The sequence below is a fragment of the Phoca vitulina genome, unplaced genomic scaffold (assembly GCF_004348235.1).
Source record: "Phoca vitulina isolate PV1807 unplaced genomic scaffold, GSC_HSeal_1.0 scaffold58, whole genome shotgun sequence".
NCBI classification, from domain to species: Eukaryota; Metazoa; Chordata; class Mammalia; order Carnivora; family Phocidae; genus Phoca; species Phoca vitulina.
The window spans coordinates 5,207,403-5,227,493 of NW_022589761.1; the positions used below are offsets into that span (position 1 = coordinate 5,207,403).

Genomic DNA, 20,091 nt, shown 5'->3' on the forward strand with positions numbered 1-20,091 from the left:
TTAAGCAGGCTGTATGCCCTGCATGGAGCCTGACACGGGGCTCGATCTCATGACCCCGAGATCATGACCTGAGCCAAAATCAAGAGTCAGACGCTTAACTGACTGAGCCACCCAGGCACCCAATTCTCTGAAAACATGTTATATTCAACCACCTGGTGATAATCCCTGTACTGTTCCTTTTGTCCATGTGGGCTTATACTTTTAAATTCTTTTACTGTCTTTTTCATGGGACTTTGAGAAGGAAAAGAGAACCAGAAATTTATTTTTCACTGTTTTTTTTCCACTTCACAGCACTTCCTGAGAGGTGGGGTGTTTTGTAAGCCTGGGCCGATGCAGTGAGCACACCGTGCACCACACTGGACAGTAGTACACAGTCTCCTTGGACTTTAATGATCAGCCTGCCTTATTTTGCCTTATTCCTCCTGGGCTCCTTTCAGGGTCTCTCTTAGTCTAGAGCTTCCCCAGTAATCTCGGGCCTTGCCTTATTTTTTTTTCCTGGGCACCTAGACCAAAATGGGTTAGATATCCTTCTGATTTATTCTTATGTCTTCTGTGCCTCTCTTGAAAGAATGTAGGATGGGCTAGCCCCTTATGGCCTCAGTATGGAAGAAACTCCTCAGGCTTTTCCAGTCTTTTCCTCTTGCCGCTTTCACCAAACGTCTTCTACTCTACTTGGTTGCCTTTCCTTCTTGGTCAGGAAGCTGGACGTAGGTCACTGGGTCAGTTTGTGTTCCCATCAGAGGAGACCCAGACACGAGGACTTGGGGGCAGGCAATTTATTTGGGAGGTGATCTCAGGGTGCTCAGGTGAGGAACCTAAGGGAAGTGAAACAGGAAAGTGAGAAAAGCCACAGGGCTGGGCAACTGGGACTCAAGAGCAGGGGACATCTTATCAGAGACGGGGTGGAATTCACCTCCATAACTGAGTCGAGGAGGCTGGGATCTGTATTGTTTGAGGGTTGCCTGTGGGCATAAACTCCTTCACACTCTCAGAGTGAGCGTAAGAGTTGTTCAGCAAGCTCCCAGGTCGGGGGGAAGGCCAGCGAACAGTGAAGGGAGATGCAGGTGTTTGAGGAGGGACGATGTCTCCAAGAGGGGATTATCTGCCACAGCTTCAGGTGAACTTAGGTGGGACTACGTGGAAGTGGGGCGGGGCTTTTATGATCTCAGAGGCAAGGTCATGTGAGAATCTGAGATCAAAAGCCTCAAGTTTCTGACATTCACCTTTCAAGCCATCGAAGTTTGGATGTCAAACAGAATGGGATTTAGAAGGGCATCTGAACTTGACTTTTTTTTTTTTTTTTAAGATTTTACTTATTTGACAGACAGAGAGACAGGAGAGAGGGAACACAAGCAGGGGGAGTGGGACAGGGAGAAGCAGGCTTCCTGCTGAGCAGGGAGCCCGATGCGGGGCTCGATCCCAGCACCCTGGGATCCTGGCCTGAGCCATAGGCAGACACTTAAAGACTGAGCCACCCAGGTGCCCCACTTTTTTTTTTTTTTAAGATTTTATTTATTTATTTGAGAGAGAGAGAGAGCACAAGTGCGGGGTGGGGGGCAGGGGAGAAGCAGACTCCCCACTGAGCAGGGAGCCTGAAGTGGGACTCGATCCTAGACCCCTGAGATCATGACCTGAGCTGAAGGCAGACGCTTAACCGACTGAGCCACCCAGGCACCCCTGCACTTGATTTTTTTACCCTGGCCCCAGGTTAGATAAAGATTGCACAGGTCGGAAGAAGGCCGTGCACAAGGACAACCTCGAGATGCCTCATGTACCACCCGTCCCCAGGGAGTTCTGTGGGAGGTGAGCAACAGTCGAGAGACTGATTGTGTCTCAGTGAGAACAAACTGCCCGTCACTCATCACCTTCTCACCTTTCAGTGGGGCGCCCCTCACTCCCTGCACTTGCCACGGACCGGGGTGAGTCTTTATCCATGACATTGGAAGACCCATCCAACTCATCTCTCTCAGAGCCCAGCTCTCCTTGTGAAAGCCCCAGAGCTTTTAGATGTGTAGAATGGCCAAGTGTGGAATACACATCCTGGGGCACCTGTGATGGGAGGAGTCTCTGCCTCACAACCTGCTTGTGCCCCCTGGACTCCACTTGCTATCACAGGGCCGGTTTTCCATCTCAGAAGCAGCCCCCAGCCAGACCCTGGGCGTCAGAGCGGCTGGCCGTTGGCCAAGAGCCGGGTCTCACTCTGGGCAAGGCGGCCTGTGCCACCTGTGGGTCCTGGGGCACAGAAGTGCTCAGCCACCCCGGCTCTTCTAATTATCATCCCCCCCTGCCCCCACCCCGCCCATGGCATTCCATGGAGGAAGAACATCCGGCAGCATTCAAATCTAGCCACAGTGGGAAGGCACCCTGGAGGTCCCCGCTGTGACACCCCTCCGCCCCCAAAGCCCAGGCCTAGGAGCAAGCACTGTCCATGGATTGCAAGGCTTTTATTGCTGGAATCCTTTACTCAGACACCTGGACATGGTAGGCTGCTGAGACTACTTAGTTAGTGATCAGTTAAGTGACATCCTTGGGGCTCCTGGAAGAGATGGCTCCGTTAACACAAAGGACTTGTGTATATTTTATCCTGCAAAGAGAAAGTCAGGAAACCTGGTGAGGCCTCAAGGGGTACGAGAGACATCGAGCTCTCCTGAACACTCACTGGACCCTTCCTGGGGAGGATCCTGCGGGTTTGTTTGGGGGATGGCTTCTGGATCTGAGCAGGCAAAGGTGGATTCCTCCCAATCTCCTGCACCACAAGAGAATCCCAGGTGCGCCTCTTCCTCCAGGGGAGCAGAGGGAAGAGGGGTCACTGTGGTGGGATGGGGGGCATTTGTGGATAGAATGGAAAGAGGCGGCCGAGAAGGTCCTGGCGGGGCTCCAGATGCACCTGTGGGCACCTGGGGGTCTCCGGCTCTGCTTCCTCCTCCTGCCCCTTGGACACTTGCTGCTTGAAGCAGTAGCTTGTTCCCACTCTGGGGACAGCAGAGAGAGGATTCACTGTGATTTTCCACACGGGGCATCTCAGGCCTGGGAAGGGCCGGGGGGGGCGGTGCTTTTGGAAGCTGCCTTCTCCCCTCCCCTCCCCTCCCCTCTGCTCTCCTGGCAGGTGAGGCACAGAATGGATCTCTGGGACCCAGGGAATGAGGACAAATGAGGGTCTTAGGGGGGATGGAATAGGGAACTTGAGGAGTTAAGGTAAAGGAGCCCATGTTTGGAGACAGGAAGGACCCAATGCTAACAGTTTAAAGATCCAGGCTCACATGCTGGAGAGGCTGGAGTCAGGGAGGCCAGAGCTGAGGACCTGACACTGAGGCTGGGCGATGCCAAGGACACAGGAGGGCCTGCAGACTCCCAGGCTGGTGGCCGGGAAGCACTGAGCAGCCAGGGCCGGCCGGAAAGCTCAAGGGCTGGGCTCAGTTTTTCCCACACTATCCTCTCTACTTCCCCATCCATGAGGTCTTTCTCATCCCGGATTCCCAGGGAAGGGCTATGGTGGAGAAGAAAAATGGGCGCCCCGCCTCCTGCCCTGCCCTGTCCCGCCCTGAGCAGACCCCCAGACAGGCGCCAGAGACAGGGACACATAGAGCTGGACCCACCAGCACATTGACAGCATTCGTCTTGTCGTCCGCTGTCATTTTCCCATCAATGCACTCCTTCAGGCTTTTGGCATTTTCCAATATTATAGATTCATTTCGGTATTGCGCCACTTCTTGGACATATTCTTCAGTGGTGCCCGTCAGGAACAAGGTGACATCATCACTCACCGCTGAGCAAATTTTACAATCTGGAACACAAAGATAAGCTGACACTCCGTCGAAAGACCTTCGCCAGGTCATGCTCCTCCCTTCCTCCTCCTGACAGGCTCACAACTGCCCTAGGAAGGCATCAGAACCCCCGGAGAACCCGTGGCCCTAGGCGCCCACCTCGGCCCGAGAGCAGGAGTGAGGCAGCGCAGAGGAGCACGAGAGCACCGGCCGGCTTCATGCTGCAGGCCACAGCTGCTCCCTCCCAGGCCTGGAGCCCTTTTATACCAGCTGGAGGGGTGGGCAGGAGGGGCCTGTGCTGACACATCCTTGTCCGGGAGGCCCTCTCTGGGCTGCAGCTTGGAATTGCCTGGGGGCCGTGGAGGCAGGAGATGGATGTGTGGGCAAGATCCTAAGTCCCTGAGTCAACAAAGGACACTACCTTGGCCTCCCTTCCCCATCTGAGGGCCCTGTCCAAGTGGCAGCTGACACCAGACGTTTCACAATGGAAATTTCCTAGGTTGACTGGGAAAAGGGGCAAAAAGTCTCCCAAATCAGGCCTCCCGAATGAAGGCCAACGTCAGCCTCTTACCTGTGACCTTGAAGACCGTTTGGTCCCAACTGAGGGATTTTTCAGGAAACCCAGTGCCGACCTAATGGTCTCATAGCCAGTAAGTGCCAAAGGAAGGCCGCTCTCCGGTGGCTCCTGCCTCCGCCTTCATCCCCATCTCTGTCCTTGACCTGCTCAGTGGCCTCCCTGGAGCCAGTCTGTTGGGTCTGTTTCTGGGTCCTGAATCCTCCCCTCTGTGCTGACCGGGTCCTGTCACCTGGTGAGTCTGGTGGTACCTCCGTGTGGCTCAGGAAGAGCATCTTGCCCTGACCAGCCCCTTCTTCGGAGTTTCTCTACACGGTTCGCACCGTTCTCTTTCCAGAGGTACAATCTGAGGAAAAGCCGAGCTGCTTCTATGGCCTACAAGCCCTGTGTGCTTTGTACACCCGGTGCCCCACCGAAGACCTGCTGCCTCTCTGAATTTCTCCCTGCCATTCTCTCCTCCCTCACTGGTCTTCCTTCCGCTTCTTGACCATGCCCGTGGCCGGGGGCTTTGTGTTCCAGATCGTACTCCCGCAGCAGGGCCTTGGCACGAGCGGCCCCCGCTGCCTGGAAGGCTCTTCCTCCAAGCACGTGATTCCGGGCCTAATTGCTCAGCTCTCTTCAAACGGCACCTTCTCAGAGAGCCTTTCCCACGTGCTTGACCCCTTAGAGCCCCGCCCCTTCCCCCACAGCACCTGCTGCTCTCCCCAGCTTCATCTTGTCACTCGCTGATGTCTTCCACTTCCTCTCAGATGTATAATGAGCTCCGGGAGAGAGAGGGCTCTGCTGTGTGCACTGCTGCATCCCCAGGACAAGGACACGTAGCAGGGGCTGCACAGATGTCTGTTAGGCGAACGAGAGGAATATCCTATTTCTGCGGAGTTGATAATAACCAAGAACATTTTCCCTTATGCTTGCTTGCTGGAGGTATCTGCCTGGCCCTTTCTCTGAGTCAGCTGTGAAAGAACAGAGTTTGCTGAAGGTAAGACAAAAGTTTTGACCCCAGTCAGAGCCTTACGCCAAACAGGATTCACATCCGGTAACTGTTCTTGGCAAAGAGGTGCCGAGTCCTGAGCTCCAGCTGTCAGGTGGCTACCCTGGAGCCGCTCCAGCCATGATGCCCAGAGGCCATCCCTGTGAGGTCATCTCATGACAGGCTCGGGCCACTGCGGATGTCCCTCAGAGGTTCTTGGGCACTTACCAGCCTGGGAAGGTGAGCACCATATGCCCCAGATTGGACATGGCTTGCTCTTTCTCTCCTGGGACCGAATTTCAGTGTGGCGGGGGCACCTGGGCAAGGATCATATGTCTGCTGTCCTTCACTAGGCACTTCCTTCAGGTTCTCCCCAGCTCTGGGAGATGATGAAGCCAGAGTTTGGAGTGCTAGAGTGACACAGGATGCTGATGTCTGTCCAGCCCCACTGGGCGCCACAAAACCATCTGAGACATCGCTGGACGTGGGGACATTTGCTGAGGTCAGGGGGACTTTCTGGACAAGGTCTTGTAGTATATGCAGTCCCTTAGTAATGCAAGTGGTTTTTTTTTTTTTTAATACCTTTTTATTTGGGGGTAATTCTAGACTTACAGAAAAGTTGCAAAGATTTGTCAAAACCAAGAAACTGACATTGGCATGCTACTACTAACTAAACTCCAAACTTTATTTGGATTTCACCAGTTTGTACATTAATGTCCTCTTTGTGTTCTAGAATCCGATCCATATCCTAAACACAGCATTAATTGTCATATCTCCCTAGTCTCTTCTGATCTGTGACAATTTCTCAGTCTTTCCTTGTTTGTCATGGCCTTGATGGTCTTGAAGACTGGCCAGGTGTTATAGAATGTTCACCAAACTGATTTTGTCTGCTGTGTTTCTCATAATCTAGACTGGGGCTCAGACCTTGGGTTTTGGGGGGACTACAAAGAGGAGAAGTGCTATATTGTCACATCACATCGTGGCATGTGTGATGTCTTACCACTGGATATATTAGTCCTGATCATTTGATTAATGTTGGGTTTGCTAAGTTTCTGCATGGTTTTCCCCTTTCTGGACTCTTTGGAATTGAGTTGCTAAGTCTAGCCCACTCACCAGGAGGACAGGGCAATAAGCTCCACTTCCTGAAGACAGTATCTATGTGTATTATTTGGAATGCTTCTGTGAGGAATATCTGTCTCTTCTCTTCATTTTCTTATTTATTAAATCATTTATTTACATCAGCATGGACTCACAGATGTAATTTTATGCTTTGGGTTATCATCTAATACCATGTCATTTCTTTTTTTGCTTAAATTGTTCCAGATTTGGCCACTGGGAGCTTCCTTCTAGAATTTTCATGGACTGTCTCATCTTGTTTGTGCCAATAAACCACTTTTCTAGAGTAGAAGGTTGAGTGTAACTCTTGAAGGACTTTAAGCCGACGGAGTGCCACCTCTGGTTGACCTCGCACTCTGGTCTGTAGAGCTCAAGCTCCCAGGGGACACGGGCGACACACTGTACAACTCCACAGCTACTCACTGATGTTTCTGGATGGGCTATTAAGTCCAAGCTCCTCTTGGGACCAGGTTCACTGATGGAGGGGGGCAAGTCAGGGCCAAGGCTGGACCCACTGGGAGTCCAGAAGGTGCCCAGGAATTTGCAGGGGTGAGAAGGGGTGAGAAGGAAGCAGGTGACATGATCCTACATTGGAGCATTATTAGAGTCCTGAGACTTCCCTGGTAGGGCATGCTTCAGGGCCCAAGGATGGTGTCCACCCATCCTTGGGGGCTCAATCCAGAGACTGCAGCAGTTAAGGTGTTCAAGAGGCTCTAGTTGGGCCCAGCACCCCATACTTATCTCCAGGCCTTAAACTTAGGCCCAGGAAAGGCTGGATGATCTTTTGTCCACCTGTCGTGGTATAGACTTGTCCTTGACCCTCCTATGGTTGGGAGAGTACTGCACTTGGAGGCAGGAGAGGTTGGGGGGAAGGAGTAGCAGCAAACAGGGGTCACAGCTGGGGCTGGGACAACAGAGCAGTTGGCTCAGGGTGAAGTCACTTAGAAATGTGAGCTCCAGTTGGTCTTTGGCGAAGGAAAAACCACATCCTCTCCAGAAGGCTTTCAGCCCAAGGGCTGAAGGAGCCACGTGTGCCAGGTCCCTGCCCACAAGCCTTTGGAGCTCCTAGAAGGGGTGTGGGCGAGACTCAGGGAGCTGGTAGTTTAAAAAGCAGCAGAAACGCTGCACTGAGCAGAACATTCTGGCGGTTGGCACTATGAAGGGGACGCTGCTTGTGCTGGCCTTGCTGGTGACCCAAGAGCTGGGCATCGAGATGGGTGAGAGTAGGAATGAGGGACAGATGGCCTTCCTGATCCTTGCCTCGCTCTGTCTCACTCCCTCACTCCCCATGGTGATCTCCAAGTAGCTTCTAGGGACAGAGTTAGGGGGCAGCTGGGAGGTCATTACCCAGGGGTCCTGCATAAACCCCCTGAGGTTTTCAGGGATGGACTGGAGGGAGAGGTTTGGAGGTGGAGGGGTCCTTAGTTGTGCACACAGTAGGGGAGAGTTTGTTGGGGGTAGTGGGGCTTCACGGAAGGTCAGAAGCAGGCGGGCTGGTATGTGTTGAGGCGCAGTCTGGGGCGTCTCACACTGTTCCCTTCTGCTGAGCGTGCCTCCTGGAAAATGGTCTCTGTGTCTGGGATGTAAGCAGTCCGGGGAGGGGGTAGGTCTCCGTGGAAGGTGAGTCAGAACACCCCGGGTATGTGAAGTCCTGTCAAGTGGTGGGGAAACAGGAGCCTCCTACCCTGGTGATTCTTTTGTTGAGGTGTTTTCTGTTTGTGTCTTCAGTGAAATCTTGCCCTATTTTTTATGTGATCTTTGGTGCCGTGGCCATTGGAGAGAAGTTAACGCTGGATGCCAGCCTTGATCTGGTCAATGCCACTGAACCAGAAAAAGCAGCCATGGAAAAAATCCAGGATTGCTACAATGAGAAGGGACTCAAAGCCAAGGCCTTGGATCTGACTGTCATGGTAATTGACTGTCCTCTCCCCCCATCCCCACCCTGCTGCCGCACATGCAGCATATTGGAATAGTGCACGTACAAATAGACCGCGCCGTCAGCGGCTCCTCGACAGACACGAGCTACAAACAATCAAGCACATAAACTTCACTCCATCCTGCAGCACACAGAGTATGCAACCACACGCCCCATGCACATCCAGCCTCTTCTTCTACCACACGTGTCCCTCTCGTGCCAATTTACAGACAGCTGGAAAATCGGGGACTGACATCGGTGCGACACAGAAAGTGTGTGACTCAGGCGATTTTTAGGGGAGCCAGCATTGCAGGAGTAGAATTTTAACCTTCGGCAGGAAAGCAAGGGTCCTTACTTCAGCTCCTGCAGGTGTAGGAGCACGCTCGGCTCTGTTTTAGGAATGTCGAAACTGATCACCTGCCCTTCGACTCCCTTCTCAGGAAGGGACTCCCTGGCCTTGTAAGGCTTCTGGTTTTCGGCCTGTTTTACTGCCCACCTTGATGGCTGTTCTTTGGCTCTGAGTCCCACTTCCATCTGTCTCGTCTCAGTGCCGAAAGCCGGAAGCTGCGCTCTGTTGTTTTTGGTGCCTGGGGCCCCCGAGGCAGCTTCTAGCTACATGCACCTGCTCCCCAGGGCTGGTCAGTGCATCCCCTGATGAACTGTCTTCTTCCGTCATTGTTCTTGTTGCACAGTTATGTAGATTTTGATTAGTCTGTCTCATCACTCTCTTCCCCTAAGTGCTGGTTCTGCAAAATGAGAGGTTTATGAAGCAGCAGAATTTCTTGCATTAATATAGGCGCACAGGGCCATGAGACTGTTTACCGCGTCCGCATCCACATTCCATAGGTCCCACACACCTGACAGACGAGTCTCAGGTGCAGGAGACATCACATAGACCCACAGCCCAGAAGATTCTGATCTCCTTGCCTCCCTCGCTGGTTGTTCAGACTTCCCCCTGACACCTGTGTATGGGCGACTGGGGAGTCATCTTCATCCTCTTCTGATGGACTGCAGCTCCCTCTCCAGCCAGGGTTCTTGCTGGGGATGGAGCCGAATCCCTGAGGATGAGGAGCGGGCTGATCCTGAGGGGATGGATCGCTCTGCCTTGCACTCAGGTCTTCCATTCCTCGTCTTACTCTCTCCCAGGCTACCATCACCAGCAGCAAGCAGTGCATCTCTGAAGCTGTGGTCCCATTGAAGAATGTCGTGACCTCGTTGGGGAGATGAATCTTTGCCCCAGATGCCTGATCTGAGCTCTGTCCTCCTGCTCTGTTCTTCACACCTGAAGCTGGAATCCCCATACCTGTCCTCACCTCCTTTAGTCTCTATCAGGCTGGCTGTAATAAAATAACTGCAGCTTAGCTCTGCATGCCCCATGTCTGTGTGCTCGGCAGAGAGTGTGCGAGGCCTGGCAGGAGGTCCCGGGACACGGCGAAGGGGAGGGGGGGAGACACATGTGGTCACTGAGAGCGTGGGGACTGGAGTCAGGCCGAATCAGGAGCAGGTGCGAGCGGTTTCCTCTTTCTCAGGCTATTCTCTCATCTGTAAAATGGGGATTCTGTGTGTGGATTAAATAGCATATATGTAAGCCCAGGATTCCCCACTCTGGATGGATAAAAATGTCCACGTAGCCTATTGCTGATTCTGCATTTGCCACCGTTGCAGAGCCTTTAGCCCCTTACATGTCACCCTGGTCGTTGGAGGGTGGACTCAAGCGATAACCTGAGTGGGCTTATCACAAGTCCTCTCCGTCTCCCAGTGGCATCCGCCCTTTTATGCTTCTTAGGTGGATGTCTTCTGAGGAGGCCGGCCTTTCTGCCGAGACACCCAGTTCTGGCTGTTCTTGGGGTCTGCCAGTGGACCCAGGACCGCCATGCAATCTTGGCTCAGGAGGAAGGGAGAAAGGGAGTGGAAACCAACCCAGAGGGAATGCTGCTGTCGCGGGGAGCTCAGGCTCTTAAATCTTACTTGCAGGATGTGTCACCTCTGGCAAGTGTCATGAGCCCTCTGAGCCTACTTCCAAAAGCATCAGATCGGCAATTGTATTTATTAGTAGGCTACTTGTGAAGCTGCAAGGCTAGGAGTAGGTTTTACCTTTATTTCCCAGAGACTAGAGCAGTGTTGGGCTCCAGTGAGTATGGCTCACAGAAAAAGTAGCACAGCAGGTGACCTCTCTCTACCTTCCTGGGCCAGGCAAGCACAATAAGGTCATATTGAGGGTGTTGCACTTGGGACATGCCAAGAGGCCAGGGGCTTGAGTTCTGGCTCTTTTCTGGCCTAATGGTTGAACTTAAGCGTTTTAATTTACCTGTTGGCTCATTTTACAAATGGATTTTATACCTGCCAAGTCTGCTAGACTTAATATTAAGTGTTCAGGTCATACTAAAGATCTAAAATTTTATTGATAAATACAAAATAAAATTTGAATTGATAGAGGGCTAAATCATATTTTATACAGGATAAATTGACCCTGTAGAAATGGAACTGGAGGGGATTATGCCAAGTGAAATAAGTCAAGCAGAGACAGACACTTATCATATGGTTTCACTCATATGTGGAACATAAGGAATAGTGTGGAGGACCACAGGGGAAGGGAATGGAAAACTGGGAAGAAATCAGAGAGGGAGACAAACCATGAAGAGACTCTGGACTCTGGGAACCAAACTGAGGGTTGCGGAAAGGGAGGGGGTAGGGGGATGGGGTAACTGGGTGATGGGCTTTAAGGGGGCACGTGATGTGATGAGCACTGGGTGGTATACACAATGAATGAATCGTTGAACACTACATCAAAAACTAATGAGGTACTATATGTTGGCTAATTGAACATAATAATAATAAAAAGAAATGTCAACTAGTCCTAAATCCATCTAAATTAATTATGTTCTAATGAAGATTGATTTAAAGTTTATCCAAAAGAACACATTCTTGAAATCAAGCAAGAAAATTTAGAAAATAAGAACTATGAGCAGGATCTTTCTCACTAGGTCTTATAACATAGGTATATATTTATGACTAATAAATAGTCTAGTTTTGGTAGATAAATAGATGGCCACTGTGATACAAAACACACAGATAGACTCAAAGAGGGGCTCCAGGGTGGCTCAGTTAGTTAAGTATCTGCATCTGGCTCAGGTCATGATCCTGGAGTTCCAGGATTGAGCTCCGTGTTGGGCTCCCCACTCAGCAGAGTCTGCTTCTCCCTCTGACCCTACTCCTCTCATGCTTTCTCTCTCTCAAAGAAGTAAAATCTTTAAAAAAAATAGACTCAAAGATAGTTTAAGATATAATAGTGACAGCTTATTGAATCATGGAGAAAGAATGGATTTTTTTTAAGTGGCATTGAACAAAATGACCAAATATTTAAGAAATGAAGATGGGCCTGCCAAGCCTTTCTCTGTGGATTAATGTGGACTAATGATTCAATTGCCATAATTTCAATAGTTAATTATCCATTTGTCATGACTGATCTCTCTCTTTCTCTCCCTCCCACCCCTTTCTTTTGACTTTCATGATATCATAGTCTGTTGGTTTTTCTCTACCTTACTGGGGGATCTTTCTCAGCTTTTCTGGTTACTTCTGTCTTATACTAGGAATAACTTTCTTTATATCTCTTTTCTACATACACTTTCTTAGTGTATGAACTTGGGACATGCTAAGTTTCTTTCTTAGTGATATCTACAACTTCCAAATTTAAATCTCCAAACCCAGTACTAATTTTCAAGGCACAGAATTGGCTCTCACTAAATATTTGTTGAATTAATGAATATTGAAAAAACTCTAAATTCCTCCTAAGGGACAAATATACACAGAATTTAAATAAATGAAAAGACTATTGAATGGGAATTTTTTTTTTAAAGATTTTATTTATTTATTTGAGAGAGAGGGAATGAGAGACAGAGAGCATGAGAGGGAGGAGGGTCAGAGGGAGAAGCAGACTCCCTGCTGAGCAGGGAGCCAGATGCAGGACTCGATCCCAGAACTCCAGGCTCATGACCTGAGCCGAAGGCAGTCGCTTAACCAACTGAGCCACCCAGGCGCCCTGAATGGGAATTTTAACAGCATAAAGATGTCATTTCCCGGGCGCCTGGGTGGCTCAGTCATTAAGCACCTGCCTTTGGCTCAGGTCATGATCCCAGGGTCCTGGGATTGAGCCCTGCATCGGGCTCCCTGCTCCGCGGGAAGCCTGCTTCTCCCTCTCCCACTCCCCCTGCTTGTGTTTCCTCTCTTGCTGTGTCTCTCTCTGTCAAATAAATAAAATCTTTAAAAAAAAAATAAAGAAAAAAATGTCATTTCCCCCTAAAAACAGCAGTTTATTGTAATCCTAATGAAAACACCAAGAGGATTTTTTTTGAAGAAAAAAAGTATTTTAGGGGCGCCTGACTGGCTCAGTCATTAAGCGTCAGCCTTCGGCTCAAGTCGTGATCCCAGGGTCCTGGGGTCGGGCCCCACGTCAGGCTCCCTGCTCCGCGGGAAGCCTGCTTCTCCCTCTCCCACTCCCCCTGCTTGTGTTCCCTCTCTCGCGATGTCTCTCTCTGTCAAATAAGAAAATAAAAAATCTTTAAAAAAAAGAAAAAAGTATTTTATTTTTTAAAAATTCATTTTTACTGAGGTATAATTGGCATACAACATTGTGTAAGTGTAAGGTATATAATGTGTTGACTTGATACACTTATATACAGCAATATGATTACCACCATAGCATTAGCTAACACCTCTATCACATCACATAATTATCATTTATTCTTGTGGTGGGAACAACTAAGATCTAGTCTCTTAGCAACTGTGAAGTTTATAATACAGTACTGTTGTCTATAATCACTATGCCGTGCATTAGATCTCCAGGACTTATTTGTCTACTGCTTGTGGGTTTGTACCCTTAAACAACGTCTTCCTAATATCCCTAACAAAAAGTACTTTACTCTTATGAAATTGACCTTACATTTTCCATATGATTTGGAAACTTCTCTCCAAGTATACACTCAAGAGAAATAAAATTTATGTTTACATAAAAACCTGCAATGTTTATAGCAGCTTTATTCAGATTTCAGTTTATCAAAATTGGAAACAACCTAAGTGTCCTCCAAGTGGGGATAGATAAAATGTGTCACACTCACACAATTGAATACTACTCAGCAATAAAAAGGAACAAATTATTGGTGCATGCAACAGTATGGAAGAATCTCAAATGTATTATGTTGAATAAAAGAAACAGCTTAAAATCTATAATTAAATGGCTATTTATGTGCCATTTATATTTGGAAAAATAAGAATAGCTAAACAAAAATTTTAAAAAGTAATTAGGGGTAGTAAGCCTTATGAAATATTAAAACATACACATCAGGGGCGGCTGGGTGGCTCAGTCGTTAAGCATCTGCCTTCGGCTCAGGTCATGATCCCAGGGTCCTGGGATCGAGCCCCACATCGGGCTCCCTACTCAGCGGGAAGCCTGCTTCTCCCTCTCCCACTCCCCCTGCTTGTGTTCCTGCTCTCGCTCTCTCTCTCTCTGTCAAATAAATAAATAAAATCTTTAAAAAAAATAAAAATAAAACATACACATCACAGGCAGATAAATGGACTATCGAAGGCCAGACATAGGTCTAAATAATCATGGATTTTATGATAAAGGTAACTTGCAAATATAAATGAAGAAATAAGGATTATTTCACAAAGGAAATGGTGCTGGATCAACTGACTGAACATTCAGGGAAATACAACTGTTGGATATCTCTCTTATAGCTTTCTTCAAAATTAACTTCAGATAGGGGCGCCTGGGTGGCTCAGTCGTTAAGCGTCTGCCTTCAGCTCAGGTCATGATCCCAGAGTCCTGGGATCGAGCCCCGCATCGGGTTCCCTGCTCCGTGGGAAGCCTGCTTCTCCCTCTCCCACTCCCCCTGCTTGTGTTCTCTCTCTCACTGTCTCTCTCTCTCTCTGTCAAATAAATAAATAAAATCTTTAAAAAAAAAAAATTAACTTCAGATAACTTAAAGACTTACATATTTAAAGAGTGAGACAGAACGATCCCATAAAAGTCTTAGAAAAGGGGCACCTGGGTGGCTCAGTCCATTAAGTGTCTGCCTTTGGCTCAGGTCATGATCTCAGGGTCCTGAGATTGAGCCCCATGTTGGGCTCCCTGCTTGTTGGGAATCTGCTTCTCCGTCTCCCTCTGCCCCTCCCCTTGCTTGTGATCTTTCTCTCTCTCAGATAAATAAATAAAGAAAAGCTTAGAAAAAAAAGTCTTAGAGGGGCACCTGGGTGGCTCAGTCTGTTAAGCATCCCGGGGTCCTGGGATCGAGCCCCGCATTGGACTCCCTGCTCAGAGGGGAGCCTGCTTCTCCCTCTCCCTCTGCTGCCCCCCCTCCCCCGCGCGTGCTCTCTCTCTTTTACTCTCTGAAATAAATAAATAAATAAATCTTTAAAAATAAATAAAAAAGTCTTAGAAAAATTATAGAAGAATATTTCTATAACCTCAGAGTAAAGAAGACCTTCCCAAAGATATGTATATTTATATATATTTATAATATACATAATTATATATAGTTATGTATTATGTATACACATAGAGAGTATAATACTTTTATAATAGTTTTTCTTACATTAAAATTCTTTTTTCCCCAGTTGTTCACAGAATATGCATTTTTTTATTTTTTATTTTTTCATTATTATTTTTTTTATTATGTTCAGTTAGCCAATATATAAATTCTATTTGGAATAAAATGGACTCTTTAAAATAAAAGAATAGATGGGACGCCTGGGTGGCTCAGTCAGTTAAGCATCTGCCTTCAGCTCGGGTCATGATCCCAGAGTCCTGGGATCGAGTTCCACGTCGGGCTTGTGGGGAGTCTGCTTCTCCCTCTGCCTCTGACTCTCTCTCTGTGTCTCTCATGAATAAATAAATAAAATCTTTTTTCTTAAAAAATAAAAGAATAGAATAATGATCTCTATTGGGATTGAAACACATGTAGAAATAAAATGTATTACACAGTGCACAAATGCCAGGGGAGAAGAAATGGATGCCTACTGTTCTTGTATTTTTTTTTTTTTTTAAAGATTTTATTTATTTAACAGAGAGAGAGACACAGTGAGAGAGGGAGCACAAGCAGGGGGAGTGGGAGAGAGATAAGCAGGCTTCCCACCGAGCAGGGAGCCCGATGCGGGGCTCGATCCCAGGACCCTGGGATCATGACCTGAGCCGAAGGCAGACGCTTAACGACTGAGCCACCCAGGCGCCCCTGTTCTTGTATTTTTAAATCTTATATGTGAAGGGATATAATATTACTTGAGTGTTGCTTGTGTTAAGTTAAAGATGTATATTATAAATAAAACCACTTTATGTTTTTAAATTTTTAAATTTAAATTTTTATGTTTTTGAGAGAAAGAATGTGTGCACATGCATACAAGTGGGAAGGGAGGGGCAGAAGGGGAGGGAGAGAGAGAATCTTAAGTAGGTTCCATGCTCAGCATGGAGCCTGACACAGGGCTCTATCTCACGACACTGAGATCATGACCAGAGCCAAAATCAAGAGTCAGACACTTAACTGACTGAGCCACCCAGGTGCCCCTAAATAAAACCACTTTAAAAATATTAAAAAATAAGTGAATATAGGACAAAAAATTGAATTGTAAAAATTCAAAATTAGGCAGAAAAAGGAATAATTCAGAACAGATAGGACAAATGGGAAATAAATAGCAAAGCTATAGATTTAAACTCAATCATATCAGTAACCACTTTAAATATAAATGGTTTATAATTCTATTTAAGAGGCAGAGATTGTTAGAGTGAATAAAAAAGAAGACTTCAACATATACTGCCTGTAGGAAACCCACTTTAAATATAAAGACAAATATAGGCTAAAAACAAAAAGGTGGAAAATGATATAACATGATGACACTAATAAAAAGAAAGCCAGTGTTCCTACATTTGCACCAGATACAGTATATATTAAAGCAAAAAAATGTTACAAGGAATAAGAAAGATTATTTCATAATGATAAAAGGGTCAATTTAACAAGAGGATATACAAATCCTAAACATTTTTGCACCTAATAGCAAAGCTTCAAATTATATGAAGCAAAAACAATAGAAATGAAAGAAGTAGACAAATCCAAAATTAGAGACTACATAATTTCCCTCTCAATTACTGATAGAACAAGCAGACAGGAAAATCAATAGGATATAGAAGATTAGGACAACACTAACAAGCAACTTGACCTGATTGACACATTACCCAACAATATATCATTCAAATAATTCAAATTATATTCTCTGACCACAATGGATTTAAATTAGAAATCAATTATCAAAAGATATTTGATAAGTATTTAAATACTGGGAAATTTAATCATATACTTCTACTAAACAATCCACAAGTGAAAAAAGAAATCAAATGAGAAATTAGAAAGTACTTTGTTCTGAATAAAAATCAAAGACCACTCATCAAGATTTGTGGGATGCTGCTAGCACTTAGGGGCAAATTTATAGCACTAAATGCCAATATTATAAAATAAAGATCTCAAATCAATCACTCTATCTTGAGAAACTAGAAAAGGAAGAGAAAAAAAAAAAATCCAAAGTAAGCAGAGGGAAAAAAAAAGAACAGACCAGAGTAAAAAGCCACTCAAATATATAACTGTAAGATAATAGAGAAATTTATAAGACCCAACATCTGGCTTTTCAATAAAATCCATAAACATCTAACCACATTGATCAGGATAAAAAGAGAGAAGATACAAATGACCAAATTAGATTGATAGATTTTTTTTTTTTCAGAGCTTTACTGAGGTCTTCTGTACACCATAGTTTATGATGAGAATTAAGCTGTCATTCTTGCGACAGTATTCCTGTACATAATGTATCATTTTCCTCTGGCAGCTTTTATGATTTCCTTCTTCTTTCTGCCCCCAATTTATTGAGATATAATTGACATATAACATTGTGTAAGTTTAAGGTGTATATTGTGTTGATTTGATACATTTATATATTGCAAAATGGTCACCAACATGACATTAGCTAACACCTCCATCCCATTACATAATTACCATTGCTTTTGTGTGGTGAGAACAATTAAGACATATTGTCATAGCATTTTTCAAGTATGTAATATAGTATTATTAGCTATAATCACCATGCTATTAAATCCCTAGGAATTGTTAATTTTATCATTGCAATTTGTACCCTTTGACCAATATCTCCCATTTTCTCCACCTCCAGGACCTGGTAAGCACTACTATACTTTCTGTTTCTCTGGCTTTTTTAGATTCCACATATAAATGAATGTATACAGTATCTGTTTCAGTCTAACATTTCACTTAACATAATGCCCTCAGGTTTCACCCAAGTTGTCACAAATGACAGGTTTTTCTTCTTTCTTGTGTCTGAAAAATATTCAGTGTGTGTGTGTGTGTGTGTGTGTGTGTGTGTGTACATGATCAGCAACGTCAGGCACCTTTTCATGTACCTGTTGGCCACCTGTATGTCTTCCTTGGAAAAGTGCCTATTCATTTTCTCTGCTCTTTTTTAAAAAATTGGGTTTCTTTCTTTTTTTTTTTTTTAAGATTTTATTTACTTAGAGAGAGGGACAGTGAGAGAGAGAATACAAGCAGGGGGAGTGGGAGAGGGAGGAGGCTTCCGGCGGAGCAGGGAGCCTGATGTGGGACTCGATCCCAGGGCCCTGGGATCATAACCTGAGCCGAAGGCAGATGCTCAACGACTGAGCCACCCAGGCACCCAAAAAATTGGGTTTCTTAAATACTGAGTTGTATGAGTTATTTGTATATTTTGGATATTAACCCTTTATCAGATAGATGGTTTACAAGTATTTTCTTCCATTCCACAAGTTGCCTTTTCATTTTGTTAATTTTTTTGCTATGCAGAATCTTTTTTTTTTTTTTTAGATTTTATTTATTTATTTGACAGAGAGAGAGAGAGAGTGAGAGAGGGAACACAAGCAGGGGGAGTGGGAGAGGGAGAAGCAGGCTTCCCACCAAGCAGAGAGTCTGATGCGGGGCTCGATCCCAGAACCCTGGGATCATGACCTGAGCCAAAGGCAGATGTTTAACGACTGAGCCACCCAGGCACCCCCATGCAGAAGCTTTTTAGTTTGATGTAGTCCCACTTACTGATTTTTTAAAAAAATATTTTATTTATTTATTTGAGAGAGAGAGACAGAGAGCACGAGCAGGGAGGAGAGGGAGAAGCAGGCTCCCCACTGAACAGGGAGCCCGATGCAGGACTCGATCCCAGGACCCTGGGATCATGACCTGAGCCGAAGGCAGACACTTAACTGACTGAACCACTCAGGTGCCCCCCACTTATAGATTTTTGCTTTTGTTTCTTGTTCTTTCAGTGTCACAGGCAGGAAACTGCTGAAAAGACCAATGTAAGGAAGCTTTTCCTTGTTTTCTTCTAGGAGTTTCAAGTTTTCAGGTCTTACATTTAGTTGTTAATCCATGTCACATTAATTCATTTTTAATTCAAGTATAATTAATACACAGCGTTATATTAGTTTCTGGTGTACAATATAATAATTCAGCAATTCATGTCAAGTTAGTTTTTGTGAGTGGTGTAAGATAGGAGTCCAATTTCATTCTTTTGCATTGTGGATATCCAGTTTTTTTAGCACCATTTATTGAAGAGACTATCTTTTCCCCATTGTATATTCTTGGCTCCCTTGTCAAATATAAGTTGATCATATATATGAGGATTTATTTTTGGGCTTTCAATTTTGTTCTGTTGTCTATGTGTCTGTTTTTATGCCAGTGCCATACTATTTTGATTACTGTAGTTTTTAGCATAGTTTGAGATAAAAAAGCATGATGCCCCTGCCTTTATTCTTCATTCTCAGGATTGCTATGACTTTTGGGTCTCTTGTGGCTTCACATTTTAGAATTATTTTTTCTAATTCTGTGAAAAAGCTAGTGGAATTTTGGTAGGGATTGCATTGAATCTATAGATGGCTTTGGGTAATATGGATATCTTAACAGTATTAATTCTTCCAATCTATGGACATGGGCTATCTTTCCATTTGTTCACGTCTTCTTCAGTTTCTTTCATCAAAATCTTAAAGTTTTCAGCATACAGATCTTTCACCTCCTTGGTTAAATTTATTTCTGAGGTTTTCATTGTTTTTGATGTTGTTGTAAATGGGACTGTTTTATTTATTTATTTTTTGGTTGTTTTGTTGTAAGTGTATAGAAACACATTTGCTTTCTCTGTATTCACTTTGTATCCTGCAATTTTACTGAATTCTTTTTTTTTTCAAAGTGTTTGCCTTTTTAATTTTTATTATTTTTATTTTTTCATTTTTTAAAATTTAAATTCAATTAATTAACATATAATGTATTATTGATTTCAGAGGGAGAGGTCAGTGATTCATCAGTCTTATATTTTATATTATAATACCCAGTGCTCATTACATCACGTGCCCTCCTTAATGTCTACCACCCAGTTACCCCATCCCTCCACCCTCTCCCCTCCAGCAACCCTCAGTTTGTTTCCTATGATTAAGAGTCTCTTACGGTTTGTCTCCCTCTCTGATTTCATCTTGTTTTATTTTTTCCTCTCTTCCCCTATGATCCTGTTTTGTTTCTTAAATTCCACATATGAGTGAGATCTTACAATTGTCTATCTCTGATTGACTTACTTCGCTTAGCAAAATACCCTCTAATTCCAACCACATTGTGGCAAATGGCAATATTTCATTTTTTTGATGGCTGTATAATATTCCATTGTGTATATATACCACATCTTCTTAATC

At 45.4% G+C, this 20,091-nt stretch overlaps 2 protein-coding genes across 2 annotated transcripts; one reads left to right on the forward strand and one right to left on the reverse strand.

Moving 5' to 3' along the window:
* Positions 1-2,464: 2,464 nt before the first annotated feature.
* On the reverse strand, positions 2,465-11,029 carry LOC116623443 (major allergen I polypeptide chain 1-like; the record flags this gene model as incomplete). Its single annotated transcript, XM_032390642.1, has 3 exons — positions 2,465-2,584; positions 3,597-3,784; positions 11,005-11,029. Coding segments are annotated over 3 exons (243 nt in total), but the record flags the coding sequence as incomplete, so codon positions are not given.
* Positions 7,021-9,669, forward strand: LOC116623442 (major allergen I polypeptide chain 2-like). The gene is made up of 3 exons (XM_032390641.1): positions 7,021-7,641; positions 8,153-8,334; positions 9,486-9,669. The coding sequence occupies exons 1-3, from the start codon at positions 7,581-7,583 to the stop codon at positions 9,564-9,566; spliced, it is 324 nt and encodes a 107-aa protein (XP_032246532.1). The 5' UTR covers positions 7,021-7,580; the 3' UTR covers positions 9,567-9,669.
* Positions 11,030-20,091: the final 9,062 nt, after the last annotated feature.